Below are 12,597 nucleotides of genomic sequence, written 5' to 3'. Positions count from 1 at the left end.
GGGTAGACAATGCAGAACTTATATGTATATATATAACATATATATCTATACCCCTTATACTTTACCTGTTGTCTTGTATTCCCTATACTATATTCCGTAAGTTGACCCTTGCGCGTGCTACCTGTGTTTGGGGGGCTATGTATGCCCTTTTTGTCAGATGTCGTCGATGGATTCTTTCGTGATTCTTCGTCATTCGGGGAAGACCCGGAGCGAAATGACTACTACTGAGCCTTTGACGTGGACCCGGACTTCATGCATGACCAGATGAGAGTCGATGATGGAAGTATGGGGGATGGGTGTTTAGAGTCTACTAAGGTTGGGTGTTAGTTCCCTAGCTCTGACTTATTCTTATTTTTGGAGGGCTTGTGTTGCTGACACTTGACCTATCATTTTGGGGATTGTACATTTTGCCTACGGGCGTTACACTTTTCTACTTTCCGTCACTGGAGGTTACTCGTGACGAGGTTGCTACTTACAGCGGGGGATGTTATATGTATTGTGTATTAGTTCTGTTGCCTTTCGCATTTGGGTTTTATTTATTTCAGTCATAGTTATTATCGAAAAAAAAATATTTACGTTTTTCCGCATTAAGTTTATTTTGGTTACTAAAGTGACGCCACCGAAATCGGGGTGTTACAACTCCGGTAAGTAGATTTTGGAGCCGGTGGCTGTCATAGCCTTCTTGTTCTTTGTCTTAGGAGCTTGCGATGTTGGAGTTGTTTTAGGAGTTTTGGTGAGCCTAGGTTTCCTCTTGCTAGCTTTCGCTTCTTGTTCTTTGGTCTGATTGTCAACAAGTTCCCAATGTGAAAGGTCACGCTGGGTGGATCCTATTGATTGACCTCTGGGAGGTTTGGTTTTCCTCTCCTTGGACGATTGATTGTGCTTTATCTTCACTTCAGGAGGACACAATGAACTGATTTGAGGACAATAAAGCTCTTTAAGCTTCCTTCTCAGCATACTTTGGCCCGCATCATCCAAGGTATTGAAATGAGCCCACAAAGCCTCAATCTCTAGCGGCATGCATCCACTGTTTGAGGTTTGACTCTCCACAACAGGCACTTGTTCCCAAGAAAGTATCTTCCAGAATGGATCAACTGCTGCATACGGAATTGAGGCCATACTCTGAAGTGCACAAGCGCAAGGTAGTCCATGAGTGACTTTCATCACGCAACCGCATTTCTCACTATGACCCCAAAATCTGTTTTGTTCATCATACATTAGGTGAAGTGCATGTTTAGCAACGAATCCTCTCATATTCTTATACATTGGAGACTTGAAACAGTGCTCTACAATGTTAATACTGCGCTCAAACGATGCTTGTATTGCATTGTGGCGTACAATGGTCAACCTATCAATTGCTTCCCATGAATCGCACAAGTTACCCTTGCCGTTCCTAAGCATCTTCTTCAAGCTTGCATGTGCACTTTCAGCCCTGCATACAAACATGAAGCTAGTCTATCAAAGCCTATCAAATGCATACAAAAAATGAAACAAGCCTATCAAATGAATCAATTCTATCAAATGAAACAAGTCTATCAAATGCATACAAAAAATGAAACAAGCCTATCAAATGAATCAATTCTATCAAATGAAACAAGTCTATCAAATGCATACAAAAAATGAAACAAGCCTATCAAATGAATCAATTCTATCAAATGAAGCAAGTCTATCAAGATTGCATGTGCGTAGTACCTGTTACTTGTTGTCGTTCCAAAATGCTTCACTCTGTTTGTCCATGCCTTCACAAATTTCTCCTTGTGAACCAACCAAGTGTCATAAATGTACGATGTGAACCTTGGATGATCCTTACACATATCACACATGTCGCTCCATTCCTCCTCAAATTGTGTAGCTGTTTCCGCATATACCACTTCATTCCACTTTTGCATCACTAAGGCTTTAAAATCCGTTGTGTCAACCCACAATTTGCACTTTGCCTCAACATTCTTGTTTATGTGGAATAGGCATAGTAAATGGGTAGCCTCAGGAAAAATATTCCGAACAGCACTGAGTAAAGCCAATTCCCTATCAGTCACAATCACTCCAGGTAATCGGGCAGGGTCAGCAAGTAGAGATTTCATGCACTCCAAGGCCCAAACATAGTCAGGTGTGCGCTCACGAGTCATTAGCAAAATGCAATGGAGTAAGTCAGACTAGTAGAAGTGAGGCCAACCATTTCAAGCAATGGAATTTGAAATTTGTTTGTCTTGTATGTGCAATCCATGATTACCACGTGAGGGAATGTGTTGAAGAGTTTAATAGCATTAGGATGAGCCCAGAAAAGTTCCATAATGACACCCGAATCTTCTTCATGTCTTTCAAAGTGAACATAGTTGGCTTCTGCCAACTTCTTCAGCAAATATTGCATCTCTGTAAGTGGCCCGCGGTCTAGTTCTTTAACTTTTTTGATGCGATTATACACTTGAGTGATGGTAGACAAGTTACCCGGATTATTTTCCTTCAAAGTGGCCAACATGTGACCCAATTGTTATTCATGTTGTCGACTTGAACCTTCTCTTCTTCTGTCAGTCGACCAGCATAGGAATGGCCAACCAAAGATCTAGCTGGTTCATGGTTGTGTACCCCTTCCAACACTTTCAGCCACCAATTTCTATCACCCTCCGTAGGTTGTCCTTTAAGTTTAAAAGGACAATTACATTTTTGTGATCCGGTGGAGTTGTACTTGAAGGACTTAGGGTCCTTGTACGGGATATACACACCATGCTTCGAGCACCGCAGAATAATATACATATTTCCACCTTTTCTGGAATAATCAGACCTTCCAGTCACAATCGCATATCCATTGTCCTTCCCAACATTCTTAGCCCATTGTTTAAGGTCATCAACCGTTTCAAATATCTGTACAGTGGTAACATATCATTTTAAAATTAGTAATCAATTCAAGCATCACTAAACAATAATGTCATTATGGTATACGCAATGAATACCTGATCGGTCGACCATAAATGAGTGGTATCCACACTTATAGGCTGAACATTATCTTGTTGTTGAAGCAACATTCCTTCATTGACATCATTATCTTGTTTTAGAAGCAGCATTTCATCATCATAGAAAAATGTGTTCGTCATACTGCCTGCATAAACCAATCTGCCACTGGTTAACAGTCCGTATAATGAACATTCGTACTAATCCGATACTGTAACTTTCGTACTAATCCGAGACTATAACTCTCGTACTAATCCGAGACTATAACTTTCGTACTAATCCGAGACTTGAACATTCGGATTTATGTCGAGGCAGAAAAGTTGAAGTGATGGTGGTGGCAAAAAATGAAGAGAAATTTAAATAGTAGAAAATATAAACAAATGTATATTATTGGCAAATTATAATGGATGCAATGATACATACCAAGGTGGTGCTGGTTGATGAAGGTTGTTGTTGGTGGTGCATGAAGGTTGTTGTTGTTGGTGGTGCAATGATGGTGGTGGGGGGTTGAGGGGTAGTAAGAAAAGAGGAAGTGAGGGAGTGAGGGTGATCAGAAGTGAAATGTAATGGGGGGTGGTTTGGTGGTTGAGGAGTTTATGGAGGCCATAATGGTGGTGAGGTAGGTGAAGCTATGGAGTAATGGTGCTGAAAAAGGTGGTAGAATCTGTCAGAGGTGTCCGGAAGTTGAAGTTTCATACTAATCCGAAGGATGAAGTTTCATACTGATCCGAAGGTTGAAGTTTCGGATTATATCTTGAAGATTAAACTTCATTACAAGGATTTGTGTTGTTGAGTGCCAGGTTTTGGCTTCCATTACAAGGGTTGATTATTAGGGTTGATTATAAAAGTAATAGATTTTAAAAGTGAAAAGAAAAAAAAAATGTTAAAGTGAAGATAAAGCTCACAAATTATTAGGGTTTAGGGTAAAAGTGAAAAATAAAAAAAAAACATACGTTAAAGTGAACATAAAACTCATACTAATCCGAAATAGTAGTGCAAAATACATAGTCCCCTAATATCGTAATAGTAATGTCAACAAAATGCTCATACAACTAATGTCCCCTACTGTCCCCTACCCCGACGACCTCCCCTACCCCTACGGCCTCCCCTGGCTCCTGCCCTGCCGCCCTCCCGGCCACCTGCTGCCCTGCCTCCCTCCCGGCCACCTGCTCGGCCACCTGCTCGGCCACCGGCTCGGCCACCTGCTCGGCCACCTGCTCCCAGACCTCCTCTCCCAGCAGCGTAAGCAATGCCCTGTGTCCCAGCCAAGTCCTGGAGGATGCGAAGTGCTCTCTCCGTTAAAGCGCGGGCCTGTGTGCCTGGCAGCAAAGCATCATCCACCTCAAGTGACAACTCAAGGACTTCTAAAGCCCTACGCAAAGCAGCCTGAAAGTAAATAATAAAAAAAACGCTGTTAGTAAATCACATACAGAAAACCACAAGTGCATAAAGAAAATAGAAATAAAATTTAAAATTTACCACGGCACTGAGATCAATCCTCCTCTCATCCGGTATGATGAAACAATGAGACACTCTAGCGTACCAATCCATGTAACCGCCCACAGCCTGTCCCTCCTCTATAGTAGGGTCACCCTCAGGGAACAAGTACTGCACATAATCTGCGAATGCCGCATCAACAGCCTCAGCTGCGGGAGATCTATCCATCTCACTAGGGTGGCGCGGGATCGTCTGTATATACCCAAACTGTCGCATGACCCGCTCCGGAAGATGAGGTCGCACAGCAGGGGGATAGGGACACCGAATGTATCCTGAGAACAAAGCCCTCTCATCCCGCTGTCGCCATTCCCTGTGGGCCTCATATGGAGTCCAAGTGACGTCGTCGGCCGTCAACTCATCAAGTAGTACTCGCCTCTCGTCAAGCCTAGCATGCCCCGACCGTGACTCTGTCCACCTACGAGCTCTGGGCTGGTCCTCTGTGTAAGCCGGGTTCGCATACCGGCGAACGAGCCTGTCTGGAAAGTGCTCAAAGACCCAGGCCATCAACAGGGAAGTGTAACCGCCCATCTGTTTGACCCCGCTACGAGAAGACTGTCCCAGCTGGTCGTACAACGTGGCAAGGGCCATGGCGCCCCACGCGAACTCCGACACCCGCTCAAGATCCTGTAGCATGCCGATCCAACGGGCAGAGAATGAGTGCCCCCCACTCTTGTCGGCGAACAATGTCGCGCCAACAAGATGCATCAGGTACATCCTGGCTGCATGCTCGTACCGCCCCTCTAATTACAATGTAATACCAATTATGATTAAGTAAATATAAATAATAGTTGGAAAAAGTTCAGATAATGAATGAAACAAACCTGCAACAGCTTTCGGGTAAAGGTCTCGCAAGAAGCTGAACCTCATAGTCGGACCCCTAAGCCTATCAAACTCAGCCATGTACAAATCTGCATCCCCCCCTAACAGCAAAGCGCAGGTCTCTGCCACATCATATCTCGAGGCCACTCCTGGAGTGTAGAATCTCCCACCAACCGGGATGTGAAGAAGAGCGGAGACGTCGTCAAGGGTGACAGTCATCTCCCCAAATGGCATGTGGAAACTACTAGTCTTCTCGTGCCACCTCTCCACAAGGGCCGATATAAGCCTTGGATCCGTCTCTACATAGCTGCACCTGACCAGTGGATACAGTCCGCTCCTCTCCACAATCAAGCGGACCTCCCTGTAATTGTCCCCATCACACGTCATCAGCCCGAGCTTCGTACCAGCAGTGGCAAGCCTCAAATCACCTCGCTCAGAATAACGAGGGTCAGTGGTGCCTAGTAGGGTATGCCACGTCCACGGCGCTATGTGATCCGGGTAATGCTGCAGAAGTGACAACTCAACCGGCCCACCAGGAAACGGTGGATCTCTCTGGAGCGGCGGCATATTCGGATCCTCTACCTCTACATCCTCACCCTCAATCTCAGACTCAGACCCCGACTCCGACCCCGACTCAGACCCCGACTCCGACTCCGGCTCCTCAACTGCATCAATATCAAGTGAAGAGGTGGAAGGCTCAACAGTATCGTGGGCACTAACCTCAGGCGTCGACTGAGGAGAAACCTCAGTAGCAGTAACCTCAGGCGTCGAGAGAGAGCAGGAACCTCAGTAGCAGGAACCTCAGTAGCAGGAACCTCAGTAGCAGGGGCAGGAACCTCAGTGGCAGGGGCAGGAACCTCAGTGGTCGCCTTCGGAGCCCCCTTACTAGCCCCCTTCCGAGAAGTCGACACATCTGTATCATGATCACCTCGCCTATGAGAAGCGTGGAGATAGGCACGACGATCGGCCAACTCTTCAGATGATACCCTCTTAGTTTGCTTTGTCCTCGCCATAATCTATCAGAAAAAATAAGGAAAACAGATTAATAGCTATGTAATGAGTAACTAACTAGTTGAAGCAATCCACAAGTATACACAGTAAACTAATGTTATGAAATTTCAATACAATTCAAATAATGTTATGAAATTCAAATGTGAAATCTCAAGTTGGTTATGTCCTTAACCACTACCCTAAGATAGCCAAAAGCATGGAAATTATCTTCACCCCATTCATCTTATCATGAAAAACAATAACAGAAGCAATAGGAGAGACAGTACTGAATCTCTCAAGTCCGAATCTTGAAGTCCTGAACCAGTCCGAATCTTGAAGTCCTGAACCATTCCGAATCTTCAAGATTCGGAGTACGAATATCCCCAAATTCGCACCTCAGAACCCCAAATACTCCAGAAATCACAATAGGAATGAAATTTCACCAAATCAACTCATAAAAAGGGATTCGAAACCTAACCTAATCTGAAATACCTAAATTTGAAACCCTAAATTTGAAATCACAACACCAACTCATCAAAATACACATGATTCAAAATACAAATGATTCTTGGTCGTGGATTCCAACAAATTACCTCAGTGTGGTCGGTTTTGAAACACAGATGATTCTTGGTCGCTTTTGGTCGTGATGTGTGGGTCGATTTGGGTGCCTCTGGGTCGCTTCTCTTGAGACCTCCGAGAGTTGATGTTCTGTCCCGTTACAAATGTGAATCTGAATTGATAGTTTTGTTCTATAATTAACTGAGTCCGACATTTGAACATTTGGAGGAGTCCGAATGTATAACATTCGGACTAAAACACGGAGGGGCATTCTAAACCAGGGGGTGGGAAATCTAATTCCCTTCTCGCACTCTCGCATCCCAAACCTAAACCCTCACCGTTCTCGATTGGAACCCTCATCGTTCTCCATCTACAGCCTGCTGGGTACTACTCTTGTTGAGGGTGAAGTTCTAGATCGACGAAGTTGCAGATTCTTGCCCAGGACCCAGCCACGCCTCTGCCTCTCTATCTCCAGTTCTCCTTCTCCCACACCCATAGCAAGACCCACGCGGCCACGCCACCGTGCGAATTCCATTCTGAATCGCATCACATTCGTTGGTCTTCTCTTCTCAGGTGCTCTTCGCAAATTTGCTATCATCTCTCTCGCTCTCTGCATTTTCTAGGAATAGGGTAGATTTTCATGCAGTCCCTGTCGTTGATTTCCCAGTTTCTGCTTTCATGGAATGTCCAACTAAATAGGTATGTGTTAACTCTTGTTTGTCTCTCAAATTTTGGTGCCCTAATTGCCATTTCTGTTCATGCTAGGCTCTTAATTTTGGCTTGTTTCACTAGGGTCTATAACTCCCTCGATATTATTGCTGATATGGGAAGTCCCTTGATATTTGATTCTGCAATTTGTTTGACAACGGTGTGCAGAAATTCATCTAGGAATTAATCACTTTGTGGGTGTGCTTTTCTTGGTGGACAGTATTCTATAGTGGGTGTCCTAGCTGTATTTTCTGGTCTGCAACTTAATTTCAACTTTATGTTACTCATAGAGGCATTTATTTTCAACTTCATGTCCTGTGAGGCATTACTCTGAAGTTACCTATAATATCATGTTCTGTTTGATTAATGAATAAAGTGCAGGATGATGCTTCCATCAATTTCTGTTCATATATCTTAGGATCACTGCCTAAAACATCATGCCCCATTCCTCTATTTCTCATTTCTCACTTTTTGTTCATTGCAGATACGGAGATGAACACAAGCTTGCTGGTTTTCAGCAACTTTGTAAGCAATCATTTCCTTTGTGGAGAATGGGTATTGTATCTATCTTTATTTTAGTTGATTATAGCCTGTTAGCTTCTAGTTACTCCAATAGTCCTGAATATATTTGATTCATTATCTGAATTTAAGTTGAGAGGGATTTTTTGAACTTTTCTTTTTTAATTTCAAGGGTGATCGTGTCAAATTGGTGAGGGTTGGAAAGCATCAGGTCTCTTCATACACTTCTTCCCTGTAAAAGTTTTTATTAGTGAATATATAGTTTAATTTGAGCATTTACAAGCTAGTACTTCTTGCCCAATAAATAGTATCTTATGCAAAATGATATTCTAATCCTTTCTTATATTTGAATTGTAAGTTATCGATACTAGTGCTTATCTTATGTTTTATCAATTTTAGCAAACGTGAATCTTGTGTTATGAAATCTTAGTTCAAAGTTATGGTGCAGGTTGTTTTTCTTTTGAAAGGACCAATTTACTTAGTCTGCGTCAGCTGCAGAGAAGAGCCTTATGAGTCACTAAGGGGGTAGTTGGATCTTATTTATGGTCAGGTATAATGGAGTTGGTCACTCGTATACCAAAATAAAATAAAAAAATATGGAATTCTGGATTCATTTTCTTGCTCAATGTTTCCTTATTTTCCAGTTTCTACATTTCTAAACATACTATTGCATATTTTGCAGCCATTCAAGTAACAGCTATATGATATGTCCGTGTTGTTGATACAAGTAACAACCACTCTTTTAGTTGGTTTGTTTCTCTACTCTGTGCATGCCTGTTCTTATTGTATTAAAAGAAAAATAATATAACCTTTTCTCCAAGATAAGGGTGTTTTAGATGCTATGTTTTACACTTATCTGTGTACTTTTTGGCGGATTGGGGAGTGAAGGTTGTTCGTTTGTTTAATGTTATACTAGATTAAGGAGTGAAGGAGTGAATATATTCCCTTTATTTAATCCTTGGAAGTTTGATTTTGTAGTCACACGAGTTTTCTAGTGCAAATACTGTGTTTTTCTTATCATATCTTGGCTCCATTGCAAGCTCTCTCAAAGATAATCCACTATTGCACTATAAGCTAAGCACAACCGTAAGCACACTCATGATTCATGAATTACAAGTGAACTACAATAGTGATCGTTCAAGGTGATTTTTTGTCAGTATTAAGCCTTCACTTCTGTTGAACTGTTTAACTTGTACAAAGTTTGTTACTCATAATATGTTCCTTTTATTTCAATGCCAAATATCATGTGGATAAATTTAAGGTAAAGCTTGATGTTCTTCATATGTTTCAATTTATGGTTCTTCACTTCTTTGTTATTGTAATTCTTGTGAGTGCTGCGACTTTTTTATTTTGTAGTTGTTGTGTAGCATCTACATGTGATGGTAAGTTTAACTGAGTTGGCTTGTCAAATTTTTAGTTTCGCTAGATTCGGCCGACATTCTGTTGATGTGTTTGCTAGTTTGATTGATATATTGATGTAATAGTGACTGATAAGTTAATTTTATTTTTCCGCAAAATTGACTGAGAAATTTGTAAAATGAGTAGTATCTTATCTCATGTTGAAAAAAACTTTTCATTGTTAGTCTTGCTTCTCACATTCCTAGCTATTTGATTTTTCACGCGTGCATTGCAATTTGCATATTATGTTGCTTTCTCAAATCAAAGCTTTTGATTTCAGAGGTGAATATGGGGCAACACATGTCAATCAGTTTGCTTGCTTGCTTCACCATTTTTCTCTCCCTTTTTTCCTAAATGTACATACATAACTTCCCTCCCTCTTACCTTGTGTGTTGCTTTTTTGAAGGCTTGGTCCCATGGAAAATCAACTCAAACAGAGCAAAGTAGCAACACAAGGATATACAACTCATGGCCCTACAATAATGACAAGGCCTAAACAGGTGACATGCATTTCCCTTTTTTTCCTATGTTACTTCTGGTTTACTACTTAGTGCTTTCCATTTAACTAATATACATTCATCCCTCTAAAACAACCAGTTTCCAGATTTACTTGCTACATGTTCTTCCTAGAACATAAAGGGTTTGGTTATTTTTAGCTTTATCAAAGTGCATGTAAACAAAGGGGTGGCTTTGACATAGTGTTGCTCAAAAGTGTGTTTGCATTGTTTAAATTTGGCATTGTAGTAATTTTGTTTCGTCTTCTACTGTGCTGTTGGTGATGGACTGCTGTTTTTCTGCTGCAGTGTGCATTCTGGCAAGTTGTTGCAGATGCTCTACTCTCCCTCGCGTCTTTCTGGATGCTGCTAGATCCGATTCTAATTCTAACAAAGCTTTGTATATTGGCAAAATTTTATTGGCTTAGATAAACAATTTTTTAACATTGTATTTGATTTGTATATTCTTATTGAAGGTACTTATTTGATCATTGTGTGGCTGAAAATTTGCCTTTTTTAGTATTGTTTTGTTATTCAAGGCTGGAATATTTGAGTAATTCTGCTAGAATATGTGAATGTATTGTAATTTATGGACAGACCAGGTCAAATAAAAAAAAAACATAAATCCGTATATGGGAACCCTATTGCCACAGTTAAAAAACCGTGACAATAGAAGCCATATATTGCCACGGTTACGTACTTGACCGTGGTGATATGTGGACTTTATTGCCACGGTTAAGTGTGTAACCGTAGCAATATGGGGACCCTATTGCCACGGTTACCTTAACGAACAGTGGTAATAGGCGAATCAATTGCCACGGTTCGCCCTTGAACCGTGGCAATTGAGCAATTGCCACGCACGCTATCGCCACGGTTAAACCGTGGCTAAAGGGCGCGCGGAACCGTGGCGAAAAGCCTTTTTTGTAGTAGTGATTAAAGGGAATTAAATTACACTTGATTATTTTATAGTAACAGTTTTCTTTTCCAACCAATTATTTTACTAACAGGTTTTGTGATTTTAGTGGGTGTTGAAGGTTAAAGAAGATAAAACAACACTTGATAAAATGTTGATAAAACGTTCACAAATGGTATAAGATGACACATAGGATAAAATGCTGAGGTGGGAACTTTGGCAAAGAGTGAAAATGTGAGGTGTCAGTGTCACATTTCGCGCTTCACAATTCCTATATCCTAATAGATTTCTCTCTTTATATTACTTTGTATTAATGAGCGTGTAGGGAATGCCAGAATGATGTACAAGAATTACATTTAAATTGGGTTATAGGGAGGTAATAAGGGCTACAATAAAGATAAATATATATATATATATATATATATATATATATATATACTTTGACCCTGTAGGTTTCAACTATTGGGACTATATGAGAGCTTGGGAGAATACAATCTTTGGTCTACAAAATCATAATTTCAAACACTCTTGGCTCATTTATTTTAAATGGTCCAACAAATATTCTTTTCCAAATTGGTTTCACTCTTGGTGGGATTTCTTTGGACCTACTACGGAGAATCTCAGACTCATGATGAATCTGCTAGAAAAGGAAAAGGAAAGGTCAAGACTGAACCCTCTTCCCCAGATCTTGATATCCCTAAAGGGTGTCAACTGGAAAAACCCTTATTCAAACCTTTCTTTAGCCCAAAAGGCATAACATTCCACTCATATTGTCCAGAAGGGACAGTAAAAGCAGTTTTATACCTATCCTTTTCTTGTAATTGGATTTGCCAAAATCCAGATTTCATGTCGAACTTCGAAAAGATCTTAGCATCATGCAGTCTGGCAAGAAGATCTTTCTTGTTGGGAATAGGATATCTAATCCAACAAAGGGCTTGATTGAGAGGTTTGTAGTTGATGACCAATCTAGGGGTTCCCCGTTCTATCTCAGCTTGTTTGTTGACATAGAAGGCTGCACAGGACCAAGGACTTTTACTCCTGCGGATTAGTTTCTTCTTAAGAAGATCATCGATTTCCTTTCGGCAAAAATGAAGAAGTTCTTCATTCATTTGAATAGGTCTAGCCTTGGTTGGGATCTGTTTGTCTGAAAAATCCTTATCATAAGGAAGTTCCACCATATGGCTTTTCCTTTCCCAAAAGGCATTGGGTAGGTCAGAACAGATGCTAGATTGAATATTCCCCAAAATATTCTCAATCCTTGTTTTGACTGAAGGTTGTTGTAATTGAACTTCAATGTTCTTGAAGGAGATCTCTTCCTTGAGGAAATTGATTTGCTTTTCCTTGTAAGATATAACATTCAGGGTTTTGTCAAAGGGAGGTTCCGAGAATTTGAACAGAATAGGTTGTCCAAGGTGCTGGACAGTGATGCCATCAACGTCAGTATCATAAGGGAAGAGTTATATATATATATATATATATATATATATATTGGTGGCGTCCTACTTCTCTTCTTAATCCTCATCTCATACCCCTCCTTCTGCTTCCGAACCCCTCTTGGTATCAGAGCCTGATGGGGAAGTAGGAACATGGTAACTATGTTAGATATAAGTTGTTTCTCTGCTTTGTTCTTTCATAATTAAGCACTATGGAAACGGATCTGGACTGGTAGTACACGTTGAACTAAACTAAAATGAAAACCTTTATTGAAAATCTTCTAGGATTATTACTATTCAGACTTATGATCATATCTGCAGC

At 41.0% G+C, this 12,597-nt stretch overlaps 4 protein-coding genes across 4 annotated transcripts; all 4 read right to left on the bottom strand.

The window, feature by feature from the left end:
• Positions 1-633: 633 nt before the first annotated feature.
• On the bottom strand, positions 634-2,126 carry LOC130743189 (uncharacterized). Its single transcript, XM_057595330.1, has 2 exons — positions 1,693-2,126; positions 634-1,432 (listed from the first exon to the last, which is right to left on the bottom strand). Exons 1-2 carry the CDS (start codon positions 2,124-2,126, stop codon positions 634-636), a joined length of 1,233 nt encoding a protein of 410 aa, XP_057451313.1.
• Positions 2,126-3,089, bottom strand: LOC130743181 (uncharacterized). Its single transcript, XM_057595321.1, has 3 exons — positions 2,949-3,089; positions 2,512-2,859; positions 2,126-2,458 (listed from the first exon to the last, which is right to left on the bottom strand). The coding sequence occupies exons 1-3, from the start codon at positions 3,087-3,089 to the stop codon at positions 2,126-2,128; spliced, it is 822 nt and encodes a 273-aa protein (XP_057451304.1).
• Positions 3,090-3,906: 817 nt separating this feature from the next.
• Positions 3,907-4,707, bottom strand: LOC130740159 (glycine-rich RNA-binding protein 1-like). Its single transcript, XM_057592673.1, has 2 exons — positions 4,426-4,707; positions 3,907-4,332 (listed from the first exon to the last, which is right to left on the bottom strand). Exons 1-2 carry the CDS (start codon positions 4,657-4,659, stop codon positions 4,009-4,011), a joined length of 558 nt encoding a protein of 185 aa, XP_057448656.1. The 5' UTR covers positions 4,660-4,707; the 3' UTR covers positions 3,907-4,008.
• A 151-nt stretch (positions 4,708-4,858) lies between these two features.
• LOC130743178 (uncharacterized) lies at positions 4,859-7,426 on the bottom strand. Its single transcript, XM_057595311.1, has 5 exons — positions 7,202-7,426; positions 6,078-6,278; positions 5,265-5,994; positions 5,015-5,183; positions 4,859-4,919 (listed from the first exon to the last, which is right to left on the bottom strand). Exons 1-5 carry the CDS (start codon positions 7,424-7,426, stop codon positions 4,859-4,861), a joined length of 1,386 nt encoding a protein of 461 aa, XP_057451294.1.
• Between the last annotated feature and the right edge of the window lie 5,171 nt (positions 7,427-12,597).

This window comes from Lotus japonicus, chromosome 1, assembly GCF_012489685.1.
Source record: "Lotus japonicus ecotype B-129 chromosome 1, LjGifu_v1.2".
NCBI classification, from domain to species: Eukaryota; Viridiplantae; Streptophyta; class Magnoliopsida; order Fabales; family Fabaceae; genus Lotus; species Lotus japonicus.
Note: the sequence above shows the minus strand (reverse complement) of the source record. Positions and strands in the feature narration are given on the sequence as shown.

What these genes read in the sequence shown, in the direction of transcription:
- LOC130743189 (XM_057595330.1), bottom strand. Translation starts at nt 2,126, where the DNA reads ATGACTCGTGAGCGCACACCTGACTATGTTTGGGCCTTGGAGTGCATG. An exon ending in GGAACGACAACAAGTAACAG is followed by an intron (nt 1,433 to 1,692) that starts GTACTACGCACA and finishes GTTTGTATGCAG; the next exon opens with GGCTGAAAGTGCACATGCAA.
- LOC130743181 (XM_057595321.1), bottom strand. Translation starts at nt 3,089, where the DNA reads ATGACGAACACATTTTTCTATGATGATGAAATGCTGCTTCTAAAACAA. An exon ending in ATTTATGGTCGACCGATCAG is followed by an intron (nt 2,860 to 2,948) that starts GTATTCATTGCG and finishes ACCACTGTACAG; the next exon opens with ATATTTGAAACGGTTGATGA. An exon ending in GACTGACAGAAGAAGAGAAG is followed by an intron (nt 2,459 to 2,511) that starts GTTCAAGTCGAC and finishes GCCACTTTGAAG; the next exon opens with GAAAATAATCCGGGTAACTT.
- LOC130740159 (XM_057592673.1), bottom strand. Translation starts at nt 4,659, where the DNA reads ATGCGACAGTTTGGGTATATACAGACGATCCCGCGCCACCCTAGTGAG. An exon ending in GGATTGATCTCAGTGCCGTG is followed by an intron (nt 4,333 to 4,425) that starts GTAAATTTTAAA and finishes ATTTACTTTCAG; the next exon opens with GCTGCTTTGCGTAGGGCTTT.
- LOC130743178 (XM_057595311.1), bottom strand. Translation starts at nt 7,426, where the DNA reads ATGCAGAGAGCGAGAGAGATGATAGCAAATTTGCGAAGAGCACCTGAG. An exon ending in GAACTTCACCCTCAACAAGA is followed by an intron (nt 6,279 to 7,201) that starts GTAGTACCCAGC and finishes TTTTTCTGATAG; the next exon opens with ATTATGGCGAGGACAAAGCA. An exon ending in TTACCCGAAAGCTGTTGCAG is followed by an intron (nt 5,184 to 5,264) that starts GTTTGTTTCATT and finishes CATTGTAATTAG; the next exon opens with AGGGGCGGTACGAGCATGCA.